We start from the raw sequence: 23635 nt of genomic DNA on the forward strand, positions 1-23635 counted from the left end.
TCGCTATGATTTAAGATCAAGCCCACGATATGATGAAGGTTCATGAGTAGTCAAGTCAACAATCAAAATACAAAGAGAATAAGCAATGATCATATAGATAACCAGGATATGATGAAGGTTTTTAAACACTTGTAACATTTTCTAGCCAAAGAAACTCAAGGAAAGCTCAAATAGTCCCAGACAATGACACGTTAGAGGCGACTACTAAAGCGGCAAATGATGAATAGGCTTTTTAAAGGGTATATGCGCAGGCATGGATGACTTACGTCGCCTGCAACACGAAAAGAATGTTAGCCTGCAACAAGAAAAGAAGTAAATGCTTTGCGCAGTAGTGTCCCTCACTCTCACTTTGCGTTTTATTTTGACAAGCCCATGACATACGGCCACGGTGATTAATTAGTGAATGTGATAGTGGGAGGAGACGAAGAAGGCCGAGTCGTGGCTATGTGTGTCTGGACAATTTAATGTTTGAACTTTAATAAGCCCAATGAGGACACCAAGCTTTGTTAAAGTTACTTATGGGAGTGGACAGTGGAGAATGAATTATCTTCCTTTTGTAATCATGTCTTTTGCTTTATGGTGTTTGTCTTTGGCTCTTTCTACCCACTACTTTCGCTTTTAATCCTTTTCATGTCAATTTCTTTTCCTGTTTTCCAGGTTCTACCGAAAAATTAATTGGGTGAGTGAATATGCACTGGAAGCTTTGCCATTTTTCCTTTTTTTTTTTCTTTAGTTTGGTAGTTCACCATCACCCAATTAATGCTGGAGACCGGTTGTGGGGTTGGTTGGAAAAGATTGAAAAAAATAACATGGCCAGCGTGGGTTGGCTGTCGAGACATGTTCATGAATATGGGCCTCATGAACAGTTGTCTACTTCGAGATCCTACTTTTACCTATTAACACCCGTCTATTATCCTTTTCAAACCCCCCCCCCCCCTTCTTTTTTTTTTTTTTACATTTATATCCTATTTAGTTTCTAAAATAATCTTTATTATATAGTTATTCTTCAGTAAGCCCAGTGAGCTACTCTGTCTTGCCCATTTCGACCTCTTCCAACCTCTTCTCGACGTAGCATTTATCTATTGCTTTTATTCCTTAATAAACCCCAGTGAGCGATTCTTTCTCTCCCACAGTCCCACTCCATTTCGAAAAGAAATAAAATAGGCACAAAATTTGATTGTCCTTTACCATGTTTATAAAGGCAATAATCTATGAAAACTTTTTACTAAATTATCTTTCTTGCCCAAAAAAAAAAAAAAATTATGAATAAGTGGATAAAACTTATTCTAAATCAAATTCTTACTCTTTTAATTAACTTCTTTGTTGTTTCAAAACTTTGTAGAATTAAAAAACCTGTGATGACATTGAGAGCAAAATTCTATGGAAGTTTAATTAGATAAGTTTTAATTTTAATACATTTTAAAATACAAAAGATAAAATTAGAAATTGAACTTGAAATTGAAATACACATCACTCTTAGACTCTATTTGATATTGAAATTGAAACTGTATAAACAGCTTATTTCATAAGTGTTGACAAAACAAATGTTTGGTAAATTTTTTAATAATTGCTTATTTAATATTTTTTTTATATTAACTTCTAAAAGCATGTAGAAGGTTGCTTTTATTAACAGCTTATTAAATAAGCCACTATATTTTTTTAAAAAAAATTATTTTAACCTTAATATTTTAACAAAAAGATAACTATATACTTATATCTATTTTGGTCATTCTATAGTAAAATAACACTTTTGTAATAAAACTTAACAAATGCATGCACTCTAATTTTTAAACTCATAACTATCGCAACAATATAATTTACCAAACGAAAAATTAATTTTTTAACCAATAGCTTATTTTATTAGTATAATACAAATAACTTATTTCATCAACTACCGCATTCTCAAATCACCCCTTAGTTAAAAGAACTAGTGGGTGTGTTTGGTCCACTTACTGTGCTATAGTCCCATTACTACACTACACTGAATTAGGAAGTGGTGCACAATATTATTGTTTTATGGCCAATCTTGGCATGTTAACAAGGGCAACTGCCGAGTTAAATTATTTATAACTTATAGCAACCTAAAAGTAGTCACCTGATTCAAAAATACAATGTAACTTAATAACTTTGAAGTCATCACTTAATTTAAGAATATGGCAATCTGTGAAACACTTGGGATCTCATGAGTTATATTAGGGTCTACTGTAAGTTACCACATAATGAGTTCAGTCGAGGAGATTAACAATGAAAATGACCAAAAAGTAAGTTAGTTCAAGCTGTTACCCATCAACTAGGACAATAATGTTATAAGTCTGTCATTCCTAGTTTCGTAACCGAAGTTAACGACAACAAAATCAAAATTCAACACAGCCACCGACATTTAAATCGGCAAAACCAAATAATACTCCCACTGGCAATATGATGTTAGCTATAGGGTTGCCGACGAACATAATAAACTTTTTATTTTCAGGTTGTTTTGTACCTAGGCCTCAATCTCCTAGCAATGCTGTCAGGGCCAGGAGCTATGGAACTTTTTATTTCTTCTTCTATATCCATCTGCCTTGATCTTCCACCCTTGCTGTCTTGGTCTGGTTTGTTCATCTGTTCTGGAGTAACATCACTAACAGGCATGTCCTTCTCTTTGACTGGAAAAGTATTGCTTAAAGCTTGCTTAACCTCTAATCTTTTCTCATTCACCAATGGTAACTCTATATCATCATGATCATTACCTTTTCTACGCCTCTGCCTTAATCTGCCGCCTATACTATCAGGGATCCGTTTGATGGCAGCATGCTTTTTTTCAGATTTTTGGCAACTGTCCAATGCAATATCGCTGTCATTACCCAAATTATATAATTTCTTCTCTTCCTCAGCTTTGAACCCATTGCTTGTCTCTTCTTCCAATTGAGGCGTTGAAAATCCAAAATGGTTCTGGACTTTCAAGTCAACCTCAGTGGAATCCACATTCTTGGACTCATTTTCAATATTTGAAAACAGCAACGATCTCTTCCTAGAAGTATTATTGTTATTTGAAGTTGAAGGGCATGAGCTGCCTTGCATGTTACACTCTTTGTCAATATTTAAGTCCTCAGTGTCTTGAGGCTTTATCTTTACCGGCTCATTTTCATTGACCTGGGAAGAATCCTTTGACAATGCTTCCCTGTCTGAAAAAGAAAGTGATCTCTTTGCAGAGGCTTGGTTGACAGTATCAGGAATCTTTTCCAAAGTAGTTTGAGCACGCTGGGTTTGAATGAGATAATGTGCAACTGATTTGAAGCCCAGACTTGATATCTGGAAGGAGGACAAAAATGGTATGGTCCAACTTTTTTACTATAAAAAGATGTGTGAGGCAATATTAAATTGCAGTTGAGAATTAACCTTCTTGTAGAGGGGGCCTGTAGGACACCATCCTTTTGCTTGCCGGCACAAACTGCAGTTGCAAATTCCGCGACACACTGGGCAAATCCAATTTGGATTCTCTAATGCTTCAAGCACATGCTCCCCATATCTGAACATAAAAGACGCAAAGGCAGACTTAACTTTAGAACTTAGGATGCATATCAAGGCATCTGATAAATTAAATTCAAACTTCAACACACTGAACTCTGCAGAACTGGCTAAGTCAACTCTTTTTAGAAAAATTTACCTCATGTACAAACAATCTCCACAGAACTGTCCTTGGACCAGCTTGCATTCACTGCAGTGAGTACGATGACCGAGAGTTTTCTGCCTGCAAATCAATTTCCATCTTTCTAATAAGTGAAACTAATGCAATTCTTCAGGGAGAGAATGTCTGATAATCAATCAATAACCTTCAAATCTTGCACACAGGCATTAGTAAAATTATATTAATGAAAGGAAATAAAAACTTGCAGTATCAAAACTGAATCTCAAATAAGATCCTCCCAAATGCAACTGATACAAGGCTCCTTTCCAAACAGAAATAGAGATCCCATTTCATTTCCAGTTCTACCCTTGTAAATCTAGACATTATCTCCACAAGGCAATATGAAAATTTTTCATAAAAGAGATGCACGAGTGTGTGCATCTCACTTATAATGTAAACTTCTCAGTCCAAGATTTGCTAATAAAAAATTATCTAAAATTTCAGCTATATAGCAGAGAGAGTATCATATATCCTGCAGCATTTCAACTTCCAGCTCCCATTTCAACCAGTTACACTAGTAACTTGCATTTAGCCACTGCACTCATAAGCACAATCACAGTTCACCAGGTGATCCCCATCTGAGACTGTAACTGCAAACGTAACTAGAAAACAAACTTTTCTTATGTGATAAAATTGGTACATTTTGGTATGTGATAGAATTGGTACATTTTGGCAGTCTTTCCTAAATAATAATAAAATTATCCAGTTTCATTTTACCTACGTAGATTTTGATACCATAGCGTAATAATGAACTAGATGGTTTTTCTTTCGATAAGGCAACCCATTTTAAAATCAGACGGCAAAAGATGAAAGCCTAACGTCCCCAGTTGCACGCAAGCACAAATAGAATTGACAATATCTGACCTGCATTGATGGCAAGTCTTTCCTTTAACTGGATCATAAATTCGCCTACCATCTTCCCCATACCCATCGACAAAGAATGTCCAGCTTCTCTCAGTTTTACCCAACAGCTTTTCATGCTCTTCTGTATAAACCTCTGGTTTTGACCCCTCCTCTAACTTAACATCCTTATCGTCCAAACCCTTATCCTTTTTTGACAACATCACTTCTGAGTAGCTAACCGGTGTTGCATTTTGCAGCCTAAGCCACCCAGAACAAATACCAAATACAAATTAGCACAAACACCTAATCCCAAAAGAAATTACAAATCACCAACACTGTGTGACCTATTAATGGCCTAACATGTTCCATTTAATTGCTAATCAAGCATCAGCGCAAAGATACTACCAATTTGGATTAGTGGGAAAAAAAATTGCTTCTAACATTTCATAGTTCCCATATTCAAATAGCAGATCAAAACTTTTTCATCATATAAAAGAAACAAAATCAGAACTTTGAACTATCAAGAGTGGAATGGTCGGTGGGTAAGGTGATAAATTGACCTGGAGGAGCGACGGAGGGGTCCAGATTGGAGGACGGGAATCGAGGGCCGTGAGTCAGAGCGAGAGTGTTTGGGTGCGCGTTTTGGACGGACAGCAGAGTTCAGCTTCTGAGAAAGGTCAATAACGCCCAGTTGTTGCAACCTTTGAATGTTCTCTTTGATTCTCTCTTCCCTTGACTGTTCGTAAAGGGACATACTTGGAGTTTGCTGGCCATTTCTGTTGTGGGTTTTAGGGTTTTCTTTAGTTTCCTTCAGGGTTTTAGACATCTTGCTCCTGTTTCTCTTTCACTTTCGATTTCTTTTTCTCTCTGTGATTTTAAATTTTTGAGACTCCAACGGTCGGGTTTTTTGAGAACTGAGAGGATCGGTTTGGCGATTCGCAAAACCGTAGGAAATTGAAGGAGGAGGGAAATATGAAATGGGAAATGTGACGTTGGGTTCTTCAAAATGACTTTATTGGCCTTTGCAGACTGCATTCTGCAGATACCATAAAAAACCGAAGCATTGTGTTTAGATTTTCAAGGTAAAAATAATTTAAAATTGCTCAAGTGCGGCATGTGCATTTTTTGTACATCATATTTTAAGAAGGAAAACAGGGAAGATTTCTAAATTATAACATAGGCGTAAGAGTTTTTCAAAAAAAAAATTAAAATTATAAATAACAATAACAAGGAGGATACTGTAAATCTTTTTTATTTATATTAAAAAAATGTGATAAAAAAGAAAAATTACATAAGAGCATGTGACGAGCGCAAACAATATGCATGTGTAAGTATGGTGATTTGAATAAATAACTAGAAATAAGAATAATTTTTTCGCTTGTATGGTGGACATGTTTAAGTATCCACAAATATTCTGGAGGACAATTTATTACAAGCTTTCACATGTTCACAAAAAATAAAAATCAATGAGTGTATAGACTATAGCTATCAACCCCCTCAATTATCATTTTACCTAAAATACATATTTTAATTGTGGGATTGGAGAATAAAATTTAATGACGACGATGATGATGACACACGTATATACATAAAAAAAGATCGATTCATTCATAATATAAATAATTAATATATTCATACAAAATTTACGTATCGTAAGTTGGTCTCTTAAGTGATTGATTATGTTCTCAATAAAAGCATCAATATTTTTTGTAATTCTTGCTCCAATGGATAGAACTAGGAGAAGATAGATTCCTTTGTAAAAGAAATCTCTTGCCTTAGATACACCCAACAATAGATAGATTTCTTCGTAAAAAAAATCTCATCTTGAATACACCCAACAATTTATTAATCTATTTTATAGTGATGTCAAAATAGCCAACTCATGTATTATTATTACTCTCAATAATATTTTTTAAATAACAATCATCATTATTTTAATAAATAATAATAAAAAATAATTAAAGACATTTTAGTAATTTAAAATAATTCATTCTAATCACATCAATAAGAATACAACCTATACTAATTCAAATTCCTCAAGTAAATAACTTATTTTGATTTTCATCCCTATCTATTCCAATTACCAATTGGTAAATATTATCAATTGATAAACACACCCTTAGGTAGTGTTTACTTTCTGGAGTGGGAGTGTGGAGTGTGGATTCCTCCCACTCCAGTGTTTACTTACTTTAAAAAAGGGGGGAGTGGGAGTGGGAATCCGTGGGTCCCACTCAATTTTGGAGTGGGGAGTGGGATTCCCACTCCCATGGGGGGAGGTGGGAGTGGGAATCCACTCCCCCCTCTTCCCATTTTATCCCTATAATAAAATAAATAAATAATATTTAATAAAATAAATAAATAAAATTTATTAAAAATAATAATTATATCATATTTATTTTATTAAATTTAATAAAATAAAAATAAATAAATATTATATTTAAATTAATAATATTAAACATTAATTTTAATAAAATATTATTTATTTATTTTATTAATAATAATAAATATTTTATTCTAAAAAAATATTAATTTTGTACTATATTATCAATAATAATATTTCATTTGTGTTGCTATTATTAATAATTTTTATTCACATAATTTAAATTCAAATGAATAAAAAATTATGATTTACATATTAAGAATATTAGTAATTATTATTAATTTAGAAATATAATAAAATATTTATTTTATTTTCCAAATATTTTTTATTAATTTTTTAATTACAAATTATAATTCTGTACATAAGGATAAAATTGTAATTTAAAACAATTTACTCCCAATCTAAGACAAAGTAAACAAATAATTAGGATTCTGATTGACAATCCATACTTTCATTTAGTCTAAGTAAACACCCTACTCCCACTTCCACTCCACACTCCTAATCCAAGGATTCCCACTCCTCAGAATTCCCACTCCAATCCAAAAAGTAAACGCAACATTAGTGTATAGACTATAACCATCCACTGCCTTTGAATATCATTTTACTTAAAATACATCCCTCAGTATTTTTAAAAATTCTAATTTTTTAACATGCAAAATTGGTCCCAAAAGCACCCTGAGCTACACCCCATGTTTTACGTTATTTTTTTCCTTGTACTTCTTCCTCTTTTTTAAGCAACGCGTCTCATCTTAAATTCTTTGGATATATGAATCATCTATTTATCCCCATTATCAATCTTCTATTCATAGAATTCTCGACCCACATTCCAACAAAAGATTTATAGATCTCTTTGTTGCATGCTTCATGCTTGCTCGCTCTTTGGAAACAAAAGAAGAAGAAATTTGCTCTTTGTGTAAAATTGCAAATTGTACTAAATAAATACTAATTTATTCGATTTCGTGGTTCATGGGCTTGTGCGGAGAGGACGTTTTATCTTCATCGTGAGTCTTTTGCTTTTTCGTGAAAATTTAAACAGGGATAAACCTATAACTATAGGTGATTAAATTGTAATTAAATCCATTCAATCTAATGTACCTCTCAATTTTATCCCTATTATTTACATTTGTCTATTATTGGAAATTTAAATAGGGATAAAATTGTAATTATAAGAGCGGGGTCGCATGAGAAAATTTTAGGGGTGTCAATAGTATTACTTCTGTTCTAAATTCGCCTCCACATGTCCATCGGTGGGCTTTTGAAATTACTAGGAATCTGACAAAATCCAATTCAAATCTAATGTAATTTCTAGTAGATTGGAATACAAACCAACACGCCAACCAAACAAAAGCTTGCAATTCAATTTGTCAATCGAATTTGTTAGCTCGACCTCTTGGTGATTAGATATAACAAATCTGTCAAAACCGATCAAAATTGTCAAATGTTATTGAACCACTTGATCGAACAAAATGATTGGAATAGGAACACATTGATGCCCTTATTCAAAGCTTCTGATTAAAAAATTAATTAATTAATTGGCAATTTAAAAGAGGGAAAGTGCAATTCATTGTTTCAATTTGATACACTCAGAATGATATTGTCTTCTAAAAATTAAATTTTTACGTAAGTTTATTCTCAGATTATCTTTATCTATTTTGAGTTGTTATCATAATTTACTTTAACTTAAGTAAAAATATTTGTTATATTTACATAATTCTAGGGAACATGAGGTTTATTGAGCTCCTAATCTTTAAGTCAAGTTCTGTAGGCTAGTATTTAAAACTAGCATTAATGTGATCAATAATGGTATGTTAAAATATTTTATTTAGCAACTGTCTAATTGTATTGAGAGGTATTTGGTCCCTCGAAATATAAAAAAATATATTTATGGAGGTCTTAATTTCTTTGGATTAGTGCATGTATCGCTTGTTCTTAATTATTTTGTTTAATTTCCCGTCGTAGACAATTTCTATATGTAACACAAAACCACCTCCATATGATGTGGGCAAAGGCTAATAGAATAGAACATTCTCAACTTATTTTATTTGTATCGAGGGCGTCACCGTTATTAGGACAAGGCACTCTCTAATTGAACAAAAAAGAAAAAAGAAATAAATACTTTGAAGCGTATATTTGACCAAAATGTGCCGCAATTGCTTGTGGAAAAAGCTAAATCTTCATGTTCTTAACACGTCGAGAAAAATGGACAATGCTGATAAACTACCTCACGAACCTTGTAATTAATCAACTGGGCCCGTCATCGTCAAACCAAATACAACTCATTAAAGCAAGCTTACAAGTTTTAACCAAGGATCCTCTTTTCAACAAGAACGTATTTATTTATATGTCACATATGCTAGCATGTAGGGAGTTATGAAGAGTGATTATACAGTTTTCATCAACGTCTAATCAATAAGAAGCCATGGCTGTTGTGAAAGTTCGCAAGTTGCTGGCCTGGGTTATTTCATTTGTGATGATGACCAGCTCGAGCTATTTTGGTGATGCAGCTGATGATCATAATGAAGCTTTAGGAGCTTCTTTTGTCTTTGGTGATTCTTTAGTCGATGCCGGAAACAATAATTATTTACCAACATTGTCAAAGGCAAATATGCGGCCAAATGGAATCGATTTTAAAGCATCCGGCGGAAATCCTACAGGACGATACACCAATGGCAGAACCATTGCTGACATTGTTGGTAAGCTGATCATCTCCGGGAAGCATATTAACTTATGAATCCTACAGTACGGTACTAGTGCTTCATTAATTTATTATGCAATTAATTAATTACACATGTTTATTTGTTTCCAGGAGAGGAGCTGGGACAGCCACACTATGCTGTGCCATACTTGTCTCCAAATTCAACTGGAAAAGCTATTTTATATGGGGTGAATTATGGCTCTGGAGGAGGAGGGGTCATGAATGCAACTGGGAGAATATTTGTTAGTACACATATATAATTAATGGATTCCCATATACATTCATTTACATCAATAAGCAGTAATATTATTAATGCATGTTGTTCTTTGTTAATTTATGTGACATCAGGTTAACAGGCTGGGAATGGATGTTCAGGTTGATTATTTTAACATCACTAGAAAACAGATTGATAAATTGTTGGGTGCATCCAAGGCAAGAGATTTTCTTATGAAAGAATCCATCTTCTCCATCACAATTGGAGCAAATGATTTTCTCAACAATTACCTTCTCCCAGTTCTCTCCGTCGGAGCAAGAATTACGGAAAGCCCAGATGCTTTTGTTGATGACATGATCAATCACTTAAGAGACCAACTTACCGTACGTAAATCTTATACCAATCCATTAATTAACCTACATTCCGAGTGCATCGATCTTTCTTTATGTATACACATAATATATGGTCTCTTTAATTTTTAATTAATTAATTATTATCTAAATAAATAAATAAATTTTGCGGCAGAGGCTTTACCGACTGGATGCTCGGAAGTTTGTGATCGGAAACGTGGGTCCAATAGGGTGCATTCCTTATCAGAAGACGATAAATCAATTGAATGAAAATGAGTGCGTGGAGTTGGCGAATAAGCTTGCGATTCAATACAACGGCCGTTTGAAGGATCTACTCGCCCAACTAAACGAAAATCTCCCCGGTGCCACTTTCGTTCTTGCCAATGTCTATGATCTTGTCCTGGAAGTAATCACTAATTACGACAAATACGGTAATAAATATAACTATTAATGAGCATGCATCAATTAATCTTATTATAATCAATCAGTTTTAATTGGCTGAATTAATGTTAGGATTGTTAACGAACGAACGAACGAATGAATGAATGCAGGATTTACGACAGCAAGCAGAGCATGTTGCGGGAACGGGGGTCAATTTGCCGGAATAATTCCATGTGGGCCAACGTCCAGTATGTGCCAGGATCGGTCCAAGCACGTATTCTGGGACCCCTATCATCCAAGTGAAGCTGCCAATCTTATTATTGCCAAGCAACTTCTCGACGGGGACAGAAAGTACATTTCCCCAATGAATCTCAGACGGCTTCGAGCTCTTTAGTTAATCGCTTACTAGTGCAATATTAAATATCGTGCATCTGTTGTGTCCTCATTAAATTAAAATTACGTACATTCTCTTCCCTTCTTCGAAGAAAAGTCCCAGGTTTTCTTGTTTAATTCCGTAGTTTTGTTTTTCTTCATCTTCCTTTTTTTTATTTTTTATTTTTTAAGGACCTTTACAAGCTTTGATTGATCCTGAAAATTGGACAACTAAACCTTTATTGTTGGCTTCAAATACTTCTTTTGAAAGCAATAAATAATATAGTCAATGTACGTAGATGATGGTTGGTGATCTGCATTGATATATAATTCCTGTGGTTAGTGTACCGATTAGCTTTGTGTTCAGTGACGCCGTGTTCAACAATACGAAATCAATATCAGAATGAACTAGAAGAATCTAGCTAACCTATGTTCTTAACTTTAATTAGCAAAAAAGAAATTAATATCCCTCTGATCTCTATGCAATTAATCAATGGCGTGTTTGGAATCATCTATTTGTTTGTTGATTAAAGAATATATTCAACACGTCATTTGGAAATTTATGTATCAAAATGCAGTAATAACTTGTACCTTTAATTAAAACGTGTTTGTTTGTTTTTTCTTATCCACAAAACCAATTTCCCCATTTTTTTTTCTTTTTTTAAAAGTTGTTTAAAAGACAAAGCAGTAGGCAGGTAGAAAAGCAAAAGGTGGAACCGAACAATTATTTAGATGTGAATAGACAATGATGAAGTCCAAGTCAGAGAAAGGAAAACGGTAATAATAAATACTAATATTGTACAGTGAAAAGACGAAAGCACATGGACACAAACAGTAAGTGAAGCATCGAACCAAAACATTGCAAATTAAGAGAACCACAATCCATCGTCCATGTGAAGTAGGAGAAGAGAATCACAGTGAGTGAGAAAATGCCAAAAAGAAAAAAAGAGGTCAGGGAGAAAGGCGGATAATGTCTGCACAGGCAATTATGCAGCGAGCTGGATAGAGAGATTAAAAAAATTTTAAAACAAAGGAGAAAAGAAAAAGGATTTGGCCATTGAGGTTAATGAAAGCGACAGATGAGATTGATACTCGATAGTGTGTGTGGCCGAGAAATTTCGAAGGATGGCTACTGAACGCCGGGCGTGCCTCCCGACACTGTGCGTTTTGCTTGCTCAATGCTCGTTGGTGTTCTGTAAACTTGGACTCTTCCTTTGTTTGTTCGCATCTACTCATTCATTCTGCACGTCACGTACTGCCGCGCAGATGGACTCCAAATGTGTATATATCATATGTATATTTGGTTCTGCTTAATCTTATCGATCCAATTTAATAAACCTAATCATTCTCTTCGGCTTTAAAGTTAATTTCGTTAGATTTTGTTTATGCTTCTCCTCATATTTTATATGAAATCAAAAATTGGCTTGATTTTGGAGCATTCAAATAATAATATGATAATTTCGGATAACCTGATGAAATAATAATCTTAGGAATACTTTGTAAATCATTGTTTAATTCAATTTACTTTTATTTTTGTTAAGGAAATTAAAAATTTTGATCAATCCACTTCTATTTTTTTGATTAGTTGAAGTTTACAATAATTTTGATGATATTTTAAAAATTATCATTTCATGAAACGAATAATTCAAAATACACCTAATAATTTATATATATACCCAATATTCTTAGTTGAAGGATGAGCGGATTACCGTTGAATGTTGATCACAAGCACTATAGGGGTTAGAAATGCATCAAACGGCAGGGAATAGCTAAAAAGAAGAAGGAATGAGATGGGATGGGAGAATTGAAAGATGTTGAGTTCAAGAGAAAGAAAGAAAGAAAGAGTTTGGTTAATTATCTGGCATTGTTGGATTTGCTAGAGGTTGGACCTTTGGTGAAAGGCCAAAGGGAACCGTGGAGCGATAAATCCGGCAAGAGATTGAGATGGGGATGTACGGAGGAGGAATCTGATGCGGACATGACGCGTCCGAAATCAGAGGGAAGACCCAATAATTGCACCCCACGCTGCCCCGACACAATGATTCTGTCGGTACTGACCCCACTCATCAATTCCTTCTCTAATCTAATCTTTATCCTCTTCCTTCACGCCTATTGAAATAAGGCTAATAAAAAGTCTCTCCCATTTTCTGCCGCTTCCTTCTTTCAATTTTGATCACTGACAATTTTTCATTTTCCCTTCTTACTGTTATAGGGGCGAAAATGAAGTTGCATAATATTATAATTTATAATAACTTAAAAATTTTATTAATCAAGATTAAGTGCAATTTAATTATTAATATTTTTAAATTATACAGCTTAATTACAATATTATGGTAAAGTATCAACTTATTACTTGTACGAAATTTTTTTTTAGTATTTTCTTTGTACACCATCTTAAGTCCCAGAATCCACCAATGAGCCTTTGGTCCAGTGGGAGAGTCCTTACACTTAGAATAATGAGTGCAAGGGTTTGAGCTTCCATAAAAGTATTTATGAGACTTATTTGTAATCCTTCCTCAATTATCACATAATTGAATGGAGTCAGTCTATTCCTCACGAAATGTGAGTAGAGTGGACAGCCCTCGAATATTTGGGAGGGTTTGAAGAATTTGGGCAGCTCTTCAGAGGAGTACATGCCACGATGAAGGTCCCAATTGTAGAATTTATGTGTAAATATTAATTGTAATAGCTACAATCCTGTATAAACAGTATTAAAAAAAAAAAAAAAGCCCCATAATCCAAACGAGCAAGACACAGCAAAAGTAAGTTGGCTAGGAAGGATTTTTAAATCCGTAACTACTCACTAGAAAGTACCGGCTTCATTCTTTAAAGTCATGGATGTGTTTTGGATCACCTCGATTAGCACATAATTGATAATTTGGGATGGCCATTCGTCCGCAAATCGAAGCCAACCCAACCAAATCATTTTCGTTTATCCACTAGAGGTCAAATTATTTGAATAATTAAAGAGACGTAGATACTTTGCATGTCCAGAATAATTAATAATGGAATAAGACAGGGGTGTGACAATCATTTCAATTATTTTCCTCGGGTACTAGAACTGTAGAACTCTAATCCAAGTAGCCAACCAACTGGCTTGGATTTTTCCCCGTAGCCGAATGAAATAAAAAATCTTGTTTGCTACCCATATACTCCTATAAGCATAGTTGAGCCACCTATTGCATGAATACATAGAGTTACGAACACAAGTCTTTAAGCCACATGTTTTAATGATAAAAAAATAAATTTCAGACAAATTATAAAATTCAAATATTTTATTGAGTCCGATAAAACAAACATAAAAATGAATAATTTGTATCAACTACATGTTAGTAATTTTATTGTTTAAAAGAAAAAAAATCCTACAAGTTAATAGTAGCTAGACACACCACGGTAATTTTAGTAAGTTATTTTTGGAATTTTTGACTGGATAAGCTAAATCAGTTTGAGGTTAGGCAATTATCATGGTTATGACATATGGAAAAATACAAGTTGCGGTGTTTCGTTGGTAATTTTTTTAGAAGAAATGAATTAGTTCGTGTCATTGCTACCACTGAATGATGATTATTTTGAATAATAATAATAACAATACAACCATAAAATGAATGTGGCTAATCAGATAAATGCGGGGAATGAAAATATAAATTGATAGTAGAAAAGAAATCATTTTTCTGTTTACAAATTAGTGATGATGACATCTTAATTCATTGTCGAAAAAAAAATCTTATACAAATGTAAACTTAAAATTACACTAAATAATCTCTGTGTTATTGAAAGTATGACTAATTTGATTACAACTTATGTAAGAAATATGTCAATCATCAAGATTCAAATGTTGAATTATCTAAAAAGTGCAATTTAATTGTAATCAAAATAAAACATATAATTAATCTATAAACAAGAATTAGCATCCATGCAACATCTTTTCTTTCCCTCCTTTTTTTTTTAATATACATAAGGGTACATAATTAATTTATAAGGAGGCAATTTACATCAATCAGGTAAGGGCCCCATATTTGACCACTTCTGCTCCCTCCAATTGTTGCAAAACTAAGCCTATAAAAATAATAACAAGCCGCACACCTAGCTAGCTGATTAGAGCCGACTCAAACAGTGAAATTAAACAGAAGCAGAGGCATATATAGCGTAGTTAGCCCGCCTAGGCCTAGCCGGCTGAATTGTCGTGCCTAGTGCCTAACAGAACACACTGTAAAAAGCCTGCTCATATAAGCCCCCAGGCGCAGCAGCACATGTTTCAGATTCTCTCATTCATTCTCTCTCTGTCTCTCTCTCTCTCTCTCAAGTCCAATCTCCTCTATATCTTTTCCATAAATTCATTCACTTGTTTACTTCATTCCTTCCAACATCTCCTCCACATAACACCAAAAGCAAAAGCCATTCCAAAGTTCCTCTTGTTTGACACTTACCAAAAATATCAGCAAAAGATGCCGACAGACTCCAATGAAAATAACAACAACAACAACAACAACAACAACAGCAGCAGCAGCAGCAGCAACAAGAGGGTCACCGCGAAGAACCCTGCAGCTGAACAGGAGCAGCTTCCTTGCCCACGTTGTGAATCCACCAACACCAAGTTCTGTTACTACAACAACTACAACTTCTCTCAGCCCCGCCACTTCTGCAAGTCCTGCCGCCGTTACTGGACCCACGGTGGCACTCTCAGGGACATCCCCATTGGCGGTGGCACCCGCAAGAACGCGAAACGCTGTCGTACCATTCCATCCAGTACTTGTGCTGCCACCAACACCATGTCGATCACTCCTGGTGTTGCTGTTGGCTCTGCTCATCAAGACTACCCTTTGCATGCGACTCCTGTTTTGGTGCCATTTCAGGGTGGCTCTGCGCCGTTGAAGGCCGCTAATATGAACGGCGGTTATGGGGTGTGCGGGAATGGGACTGGGGCTGGGGGTTTTGCGTCTTTGTTGAGTCCTCAGGGACCGGGTTTCTTGGCTTTGGGCGGGTTTGGGCTTGGGCTCGGCTCTGGGTTTGTTGGTGATGTGGGTCTTGCTGGGCTCGGGAGAGGGGCTTGGGGTTTGGCTGGGGTCTCTGACGCTGGTGCTGCAGCAGCTAATGGTGGCGGTGGCGGTGGTTCTTCTGGAATTGGTAACACGTGGCAGTTTGAGAGTGGAGAAGCAACTACTACTTCTGGGTTTGGCACTGCAGATTGCTTTTCTTGGCCTGATCTGGCTATTTCTACTCCTGGAAATGGTCTCAAGTGATCTGTTGTTTCATCCTGACTATTTCTTTGTCTTGTCCCTTTTTTTTTTTTTCTTTTTAAAATGGTTTCTTAATTAATTAGTGTGGAGATTAAACTAGTGGTGATATTGTTAGAGGAAAGATAGCTATATGACTCTTTTATTTATTTATTTATTTTTTTCCCCTTTTTGAAATTTCAAATTTTAGGATGTGCATGCATCATGCCATGTGGTTTGGTTGTTTATGTACCTATTTTGTGCAGTAGACTTGGCAGGGACTCACGGGTGTGTACTCTGTTTTTGGTGCAACATGCATGCGTACCAAACCACTTTGTATTTTTCACTTGCTTCAGCACATAATACTCCCTATCCTATCCTAAATGCTAAGCTGAAACTCATCGCGTACATGGAACATGGCAGAAAATTTTGCATCTCCATCAATTGGAATCTGTATAAAATCCGCTGGGGGATTGATTGGGCTTAATTTAGAGGAAATAGTTGCATTATCGTCCATTCTGCAGAAATGGCAAAATAGTTGTTAAAATTTCGTAGAAAATTTTACCTGCTGTTTGTCTACACATCATTCAATGTTCAAGCCAGACAGCTTCTAATAATTGTACTTTTAACGTGTAAATTTTCTCGGAAACTTTGACTGAGACTAAGAGGAAAGTTTCACTTTAAGACAATAATTGTGTCCTCACTGAAAAGTAAAAACTGAATGCGGTTTCTGCAAATTAACCTTTGCATTCATTGAAACCCGTCTATATATTCGTTATTCTCGCTACTTTCTCATCATTCTTCGAAGAACGCATGCAAAATGGTTGCAAGTTCTCGGATTTTTTTTTTTTTTTTTTTTAATTTTGAGAATACACGTCCAAAGCTATTATCCACGTGAAATCGAGAATAGTGATAAATAATAATTAAAAATCACTGTTTGGGGAACATGTTTTAAACTTGTGTCCTTACCTTACCTTAAATCACATACCGTCATTTTGTTACTTTTTTCTTATATTGCTGCTTTGCTGCAGCTTTTATTGGTTCCATTTCAAACTAGTGTGAACGGAATGCATGGCAAAAACATCCGGTTGGAATTTTAGCTCGATTGATCGGACCAAAATTTTTGGACTTTGAACTGAATTTAAGGATTTTGGGTTGAGATCGAGCTTAAATATTAGGATCCGATTAAAATTTAAGTTAGGGTTCAAGTCCTATCTGATCTGAAATTCAAAATAAAATAAAAATAATTTTATTTGTATAATTTTATAAGAAATTATTTTGAATCATGTTTATTTTATTATTTATATAATTATATGGTTGAGAGCTTAAGTAATTTTTATGTTTATGTTAAAATTATAAGTGAGGTTACGTATATTTTTAAAAAATTTAAATTACTTAAATATTTAAAAAAATTACAAATTATGAAATTCGGGCTTGAAAAAAGGCCCAACTTGATCTTGACCTCAATCGGATTGGGTCTAACCCGATCCAAAATTTAAATGATCGGGTTTTTGTCTGGTTGGATCTTTTATTCTTGTTGTGCCCAAGTCCGACCCAACAAATTGCCACCCTTGAAACCAAGTTTGTTGTTCTTCCGTGACAAATTTTTAGGTTGTTAATAAGGGTTGTTATGTTTAGAAGGTTTGCTAACAATAAAGAAAGTTGATCCCCATTGTTGATGCTGAAATCTGCTCGCCTCTTGACCGACCAGATTCTTTCACCAACGTTTGTGTTATCTACTGTTGCTCGTTCACTGGGATTGAAATCGTCCTTCTTTCTCTCAATAGACCTGCACTCACTAAAAATGGATCAGAGACGCTGGTGGTTTTGCCGACGTAAACCCTCCGATGCCTAAGTTAGCACAAGATGTTTACGGGAAAACAATGTAATTTGGATTCCAGGAGTTTATTAAAAATTTGTAAGGAAATGGTCTGGTTGCAATTTGGCAGCGTTTTCCCTCTCTCCAGTTTTTCTATCCCTTTCTTCATCGATTTCTTCTTCTTTTATAGCCGTTGTCCCCACGTTTCCGTTTGCCATTCATCCCACCTTTTTCGGGTAGTGGCAGCCCCTCATGGGACTCTAACTGTTACATTGTGGGCAAACGTGGATCTCGCGTGTCCTTCAACGGTTCTGGGAAAAGCGCAACTACCGCGATTCTGTGGGATCGTGTTCCCGCTTCTCTGGGGATGAGTGCCGGCTCGGTATATACCTCTGGTCGGTATGTTTCCTTGGTTGTATTTATCTCTGGTCGGCTCATGTTAGCCCACGTGTTCTGCTCATATCACTTTGGCTGAAGCGATCCGTGCCGGGGCAGAAATAGTAGCATAGCCGACCTGGTGCTTTTATGTACTCAACACCCATAAAAGGTAAAATTTCTACACAGGTCCTGCAGATGGAGAAATCCTTGATTTTAATAATGGAAGAGGTATGTTAGAAAATATGTTACATTTTTCAATGAGAACTTGCAAATTTTAAATTATGATATTTTATTATTTAAGAAATAAGTAATTTTTTCTTTTGCACTTAAATCATTCAAGTAGAAAAACAACTTATATATAAAAAATAAAAAAAATCCATTACTCAATCTAATTAATGTCTGGATCCCTTTCAATCTAGCATAAGAAATCTACCTGGTGGGAGATAAATATTCTTAAGATCTAATTTATTATTATTATTATTATTATTATGGATTTATTTGATATTCTCCTTCTATTTATTAGTTATGTAGTTTATTTTAAACGGTTCATTTGATATACTTGTGCACTCTCTATACTTAAATTTTATGGACGCATAAAATTCATGACACCCACAACTATATAATGTGATTTTTATCACGATAGCATTTTCCATTTATCAATTATCATACATGTAACCCTCGTCAATACGTACAAAATTAGAGTTTGAATTTCGTTTTGACGTTAACTTTGGGACTAATTGGCCAATTTTGTTTTGAAAAGCAACATCAATTTAAGGAATATTATAAAAAGCGACAAAACTGCAAACAAGACACGCAAATATGATTCTCCTGACTGCAGTTAAATACCAATTTCACCCCTCGGCGATGAATCTCCCAAAACAGCAACCAAGGGCGGGGTTTGAAGAGGGGGTTTTTTCAATTTCTTCCCCAATTCAATACCCTACAATGTCGTTTTCACTGTTTTCGACTCCACAACAACAGCAACCCCAGTCACTCTTCCAGCCCCAGCAGCAGCAGCAGCAGCAACAACAAAACCCTTTTCAGAGCAGCCCACTTTTTTCGCAGCAGCAGCAGCAGCAACAGTTTCTTCCACAACAGCAACAACAGCAGCAGCCGCAACAACAGCATTTGTTTCTTTTCACGAATGACAGAGCTCCGGCGAACTATAGTACCAAATGGGCGGATCTTCACCCGGATTCGCAAAAGATTCTTCTTCAAATCGAGTGTGTTTTTTTTTTCTTTTTTAAATTTTTGTCTACGTTGTTGGCAATAGAGTGTTTAGGGTTTTTATGCAACTTAGGGCGGAGAATATATGTTTACATTATGAGTTATTAGTTAGACATTGTAGCTTTGCTTCTTAGGCAAACTGTGTAATTTGAGTAGAATTTTCAGTTGTGTTCTGAGTTTCGATGAATAAGACTGTTTTGATGGGTGTTGAGCTGATGCATGTAGGGAGCGGGTTTTGGAGTACAGGGATGAGAGCCAGCGGCTAGATCAATGTAGTCGCCTTTATGATTCTTCGGTTTCCAATGAAGGGTTCGAGCTCGATGCAAGCCATATTGTCCAAGTATGCATTTTGAGTTTCTGTCAATTGAATATTTTTTATTGGTATCTGGTTTGTTTTGTAAACTATTTGTGAAAGCACTTTTGTTTTTATTTTTGTGAGCTGTTGCAATATTGTTATTATTTTTTTTCCCCAAATATTCTTTGGATTGAATAACAAAATCTTAGCTGGCAAGATGTACATCAATTTATAGTGTTTATATGCTTTTTACATATGACTTTTGACATGCCTAATTGGCAACTTTTGGACTATGATACTTGTGTCTTCCATGCCACAAGAGTGTTCAAATATTGAAAAGTAATGACAAAATGTTCTGAGTTTGATTTGTAAAATCTTGGAAGGCATAAGATAGTTCAATGATTTGATATCACCGTATCTCAGTCTTCTTTTGCTTGAAGAGCAGCTATAAGGTTGTGATATTGAGTTAATTAACAAACCATCTAATGACGTAATCTCTCCTCCTCTATCAATGACCGTCACAAGGCCTAGGATTGTTTTCTCTGGCCCTTTTATTTTTTTTGGCATGAGTTATACTATTATCTTTCACAATGCCATTCTAAATGCAACGTCATGGCATAATAGTGAATATTCTTAATAAATTTTGGAAGGAACTTGGGGGAATCAGTACTTCCATGGAAAGGCAGAAAGCTCAGTTGCAAGAGCGGATGGCTGTTGTTAAAGACATGTTGCGGAACACAGAGATAGCTGTTCGTTCTTTCATGATGCTGCGCCCTAGGTTTCTACATCCTAATGCAGGAAGTGCTTCAAGTGCTACTGCACCATCCCAGGCTTCGGGAGCAACAGCAGCACCTTCTTCCACTGGTCAACCAGCAAGTAGCTCTGTAGTTCCAGTGTTTGACTTTTACCGAGGACTTCCAAAGAAACCATCAGCTTTTTTGCAGCAAACAGTTGCCAGATTTGAGAAATATCTGGGTGAGTTCCGCCAATGGATTGAAGAGTTAGAGCAACTGATTCTTCTAGACCCAGATAGGAACTCTTCCAGCCACGGATCCTCTTTACTGCAGTCTCTACCTCAAGTCATATCAAACGTGCATATCTTTTTTGTTCACGTGGCTGCCAAGGTAATACTGGAGAAAACCTTAGAACGGCTTTTAATTATCTGCAATTTGTTTATCTTATTGTCTGTCCTTTATAAGGATGTAAATGCTACATATGCTACTTCAATATTTTAATGCATGTGAAAAAAAACTGATATTTAAAGTTTGTGGATCTAATTTGAGTTGAAAGAGAATTCTTTCACCAGATGTGGTGCTGGAACATTCTTCTTTTTGGGAAATAACTTTATGGAACACTGACTGGTTGTCTGGCACATGTCGTGCCTCTTGGAGAACCACATGAAAAGGCTGCAAGAGTACTTAATAACTTGTGTTAGATTGTATTTGCCAATGTTTTAAGTACATGGGCCTTAAGCAGAATATGATGCTATTTCACGGTTCATTTTATATTATGCAGTCTTACATGTATGAATTTCAATGTCAAAGTATGTGGTTTCAGCATGTTGAGGTGCTGGAAGAATTTTGAGTTGTGATTTATAATCTATGCTATATCGTGTGTGCCTTAGGCGGAGAGCATTCATCAATATGTTGAAACTATGAAAACAGCTTATCTCGCTGACCAGCGTCGACGAGGAGATGGTAGTGACCCGTTTCTTGAGGCTGATCGACGAGAAACAGCCAGACAGGAAGCCGCTGCTAAGAGGGTACATCCAACTTTGCATTTGCCTGTAAATTCACAACCATCAGCGCAAGTTGGTGGGTCGCTCACAAACACAGCTACAGGGGCATTGGTCGCCCCACAGACATCAGCGGTGATATCAGCTTCTTCAGGAGGTGGGCTCTCTCTTTTTAGCACACCGTCTTCTGCTCCAGCTTCCTCTATGTCGTCTTCTCTGTTTGCAACACCAGCCACCTCTGCTTCACCTTCCTCATTATTTGGATCTGGTGTATCACCACAAATGTCATCATCATCTTTATTTGCTGCATCAACTCTGTCTTTGTTTGGTAGTACTGTTCCATCTTTTGGGTCTACGACATCTGCTGGAGCATCACTTTTTTCAACACCATTTGCATCAGGTATTTTGATCCTGTTTAGTTTTAAATTTCAATATCTACAACTACAATCAAATGGGCACTTTATTCTATCTGATAAAAAGGAAAAAAATTGGCAATTCTTTTTCCTTTTTATTGTATTCTTTTTCCTTTTTACCACTGGTTGGAAACATAGCATTCTTCTTTTAGGCTTCTTTCAGGCTGGGGTTCACTTTATTCATGCAGTATTTTGGCTGGCTATATACACGAATTCTGTTTGGATAAATACCAATAATTTGTCCTTCATATGAAAGAAAATTAACAAAGTAGGTGTTGTTTGCAACAGCAATAAATCTCGTAAACACAGATAACTACATTATTGAAATTGTGTTCTGCAATAGCACTGTGAATGTAGTGACATGAGAAGGTTCTTCAATTATTTTGTAGCCATTTTTTTTTCTTTGGGTTATTATTGTATAATTTTAAATACCTTGAGATATACACATAAGATCTCCAGAAATTTGATTCTGGTGATACTGATTATAGAATTTCTCATTCCTCAGAACTCCTTACTAGAAATTGATTTCTTATTCTATATTAAGTTTTATGATTATTCAATATTTTGTTTGTGTTCTGGTTTATTTATGACATGAAGCATTGGCTAAGATGTTGAAACTGAGGACTCCTTTTGCCTCATTGACTTGGCAGATAATCTAGTTAGTTTATGATAAGTGAGGAGGTAGACACTTGTTGAATTTAAGTTATTCTTGATGGTTATGTTATTTATTTTACTGTCTGCACAAAGTATTACCATCCAGTATCTGTATAAAGTATTAGATCAATACATCTGAAAAAAAAAAATATTTATAAAGGAGCATATTTATTTATTTTATTTAGTTGATAGCTAGTGTGTTAAGTAATAAGAAGAGCCATTGAAGTTATTTTTGGCTGCTATTTTAAAATTTTTTTTCCTTACTTTCCCTTTTGTCGGAACTACAGGTGCTCCATCAGGATCTGGGGCTAGCTTTGGGGCTGCATCTGTGAGTGAAAAATCATTTTTTCCTTTTCTATTTACGCCTAAGAAGAAATTTCAATGAACCTAGTTTTAGTTTTAAGTCATTTTTAATATACAGCAGCTATTTGAGATGAAGCTTAGTCCACATGCTTCACTTTCTTGCTTTCATAAGTTTCCTTAATGCATAGTATCCATCTACTGAATTTTCTTTCCTTTTCTGCTGTCCTTGCAGAAATCAACAAGGCCAAAAACTCGAACTGCCCGACGCTAATCACAGCGTCTTCAGTCTTGAATTTTGGAGGGAACATCCACATCCTCGAATTTTTGCTAGCTGAAGGCATTCATAGTTGGCAACAAACTATCTGTTCAGAAGGACCTCCAATAGGTTCTTGTTTGGTTCGGAGATCTATGTTGATGTAATGTTGTATGATATCTTTTAGGTAGGATTTTTGTGGTCAGTGTCAGAGATATCTAACATGTCAAAATAAGCTTTCTTCTCACATTAAGAAAGATTAGATTAGGTTTTATTTTTTTCTTAAAAATTTTGTTCTCTGATTACCCTATGTTGTAATTTCCATTGGATCAATGCTTATTGAGATATTGTGTTCCTGGTACTTTCTCCAATAAATTTATCTACAGAAGAAAACAATGTAAAATTTGCATGACAGGCTTTACTTTTCTGACCAAGAGCCCAGA

At 35.3% G+C, this 23635-nt stretch overlaps 4 protein-coding genes across 5 annotated transcripts; 3 read left to right on the forward strand and 1 right to left on the reverse strand.

Annotated features, from left to right (window-relative positions):
• Positions 1 to 2162: 2162 nt before the first annotated feature.
• On the reverse strand, positions 2163 to 5584 carry LOC102615649 (uncharacterized). 2 transcript variants are annotated; one of them, XM_006466606.4, is made up of 5 exons: positions 5071 to 5582; positions 4532 to 4768; positions 3647 to 3730; positions 3379 to 3508; positions 2163 to 3291 (listed from the first exon to the last, which is right to left on the reverse strand). In XM_006466606.4, exons 1-5 carry the CDS (start codon positions 5334 to 5336, stop codon positions 2467 to 2469), a joined length of 1542 nt encoding a protein of 513 aa, XP_006466669.1. In that variant the 5' UTR covers positions 5337 to 5582; the 3' UTR covers positions 2163 to 2466. The 2 variants fall into 2 exon arrangements, with proteins under 2 accessions (XP_006466669.1, XP_024955858.1); XM_025100090.2 differs by lacking the exon at positions 4532 to 4768 and having other exon boundaries at positions 5071 to 5584.
• A 3581-nt stretch (positions 5585 to 9165) lies between these two features.
• On the forward strand, positions 9166 to 11200 carry LOC102611416 (GDSL esterase/lipase At2g23540). The gene is made up of 5 exons (XM_006466681.4): positions 9166 to 9583; positions 9697 to 9827; positions 9934 to 10182; positions 10325 to 10580; positions 10701 to 11200. Exons 1-5 carry the CDS (start codon positions 9310 to 9312, stop codon positions 10922 to 10924), a joined length of 1134 nt encoding a protein of 377 aa, XP_006466744.1. The 5' UTR covers positions 9166 to 9309; the 3' UTR covers positions 10925 to 11200.
• A 3888-nt stretch (positions 11201 to 15088) lies between these two features.
• Positions 15089 to 16293, forward strand: LOC102615356 (dof zinc finger protein DOF3.4). Its single transcript, XM_006466605.4, has one exon. The coding sequence runs from the start codon at positions 15153 to 15155 to the stop codon at positions 16140 to 16142; it is 990 nt and encodes a 329-aa protein (XP_006466668.1). The 5' UTR covers positions 15089 to 15152; the 3' UTR covers positions 16143 to 16293.
• Positions 16294 to 19168: 2875 nt separating this feature from the next.
• On the forward strand, positions 19169 to 23553 carry LOC102614875 (nuclear pore complex protein NUP58). Its single transcript, XM_006466604.3, has 6 exons — positions 19169 to 19535; positions 19765 to 19879; positions 20485 to 20958; positions 21459 to 21969; positions 22924 to 22964; positions 23172 to 23553. Exons 1-6 carry the CDS (start codon positions 19177 to 19179, stop codon positions 23208 to 23210), a joined length of 1539 nt encoding a protein of 512 aa, XP_006466667.1. The 5' UTR covers positions 19169 to 19176; the 3' UTR covers positions 23211 to 23553.
• The last annotated feature ends 82 nt before the right edge of the window (positions 23554 to 23635 follow it).

Source organism: Citrus sinensis, chromosome 7 (assembly GCF_022201045.2).
Source record: "Citrus sinensis cultivar Valencia sweet orange chromosome 7, DVS_A1.0, whole genome shotgun sequence".
In the NCBI taxonomy this organism is placed as follows: domain Eukaryota; kingdom Viridiplantae; phylum Streptophyta; class Magnoliopsida; order Sapindales; family Rutaceae; genus Citrus; species Citrus sinensis.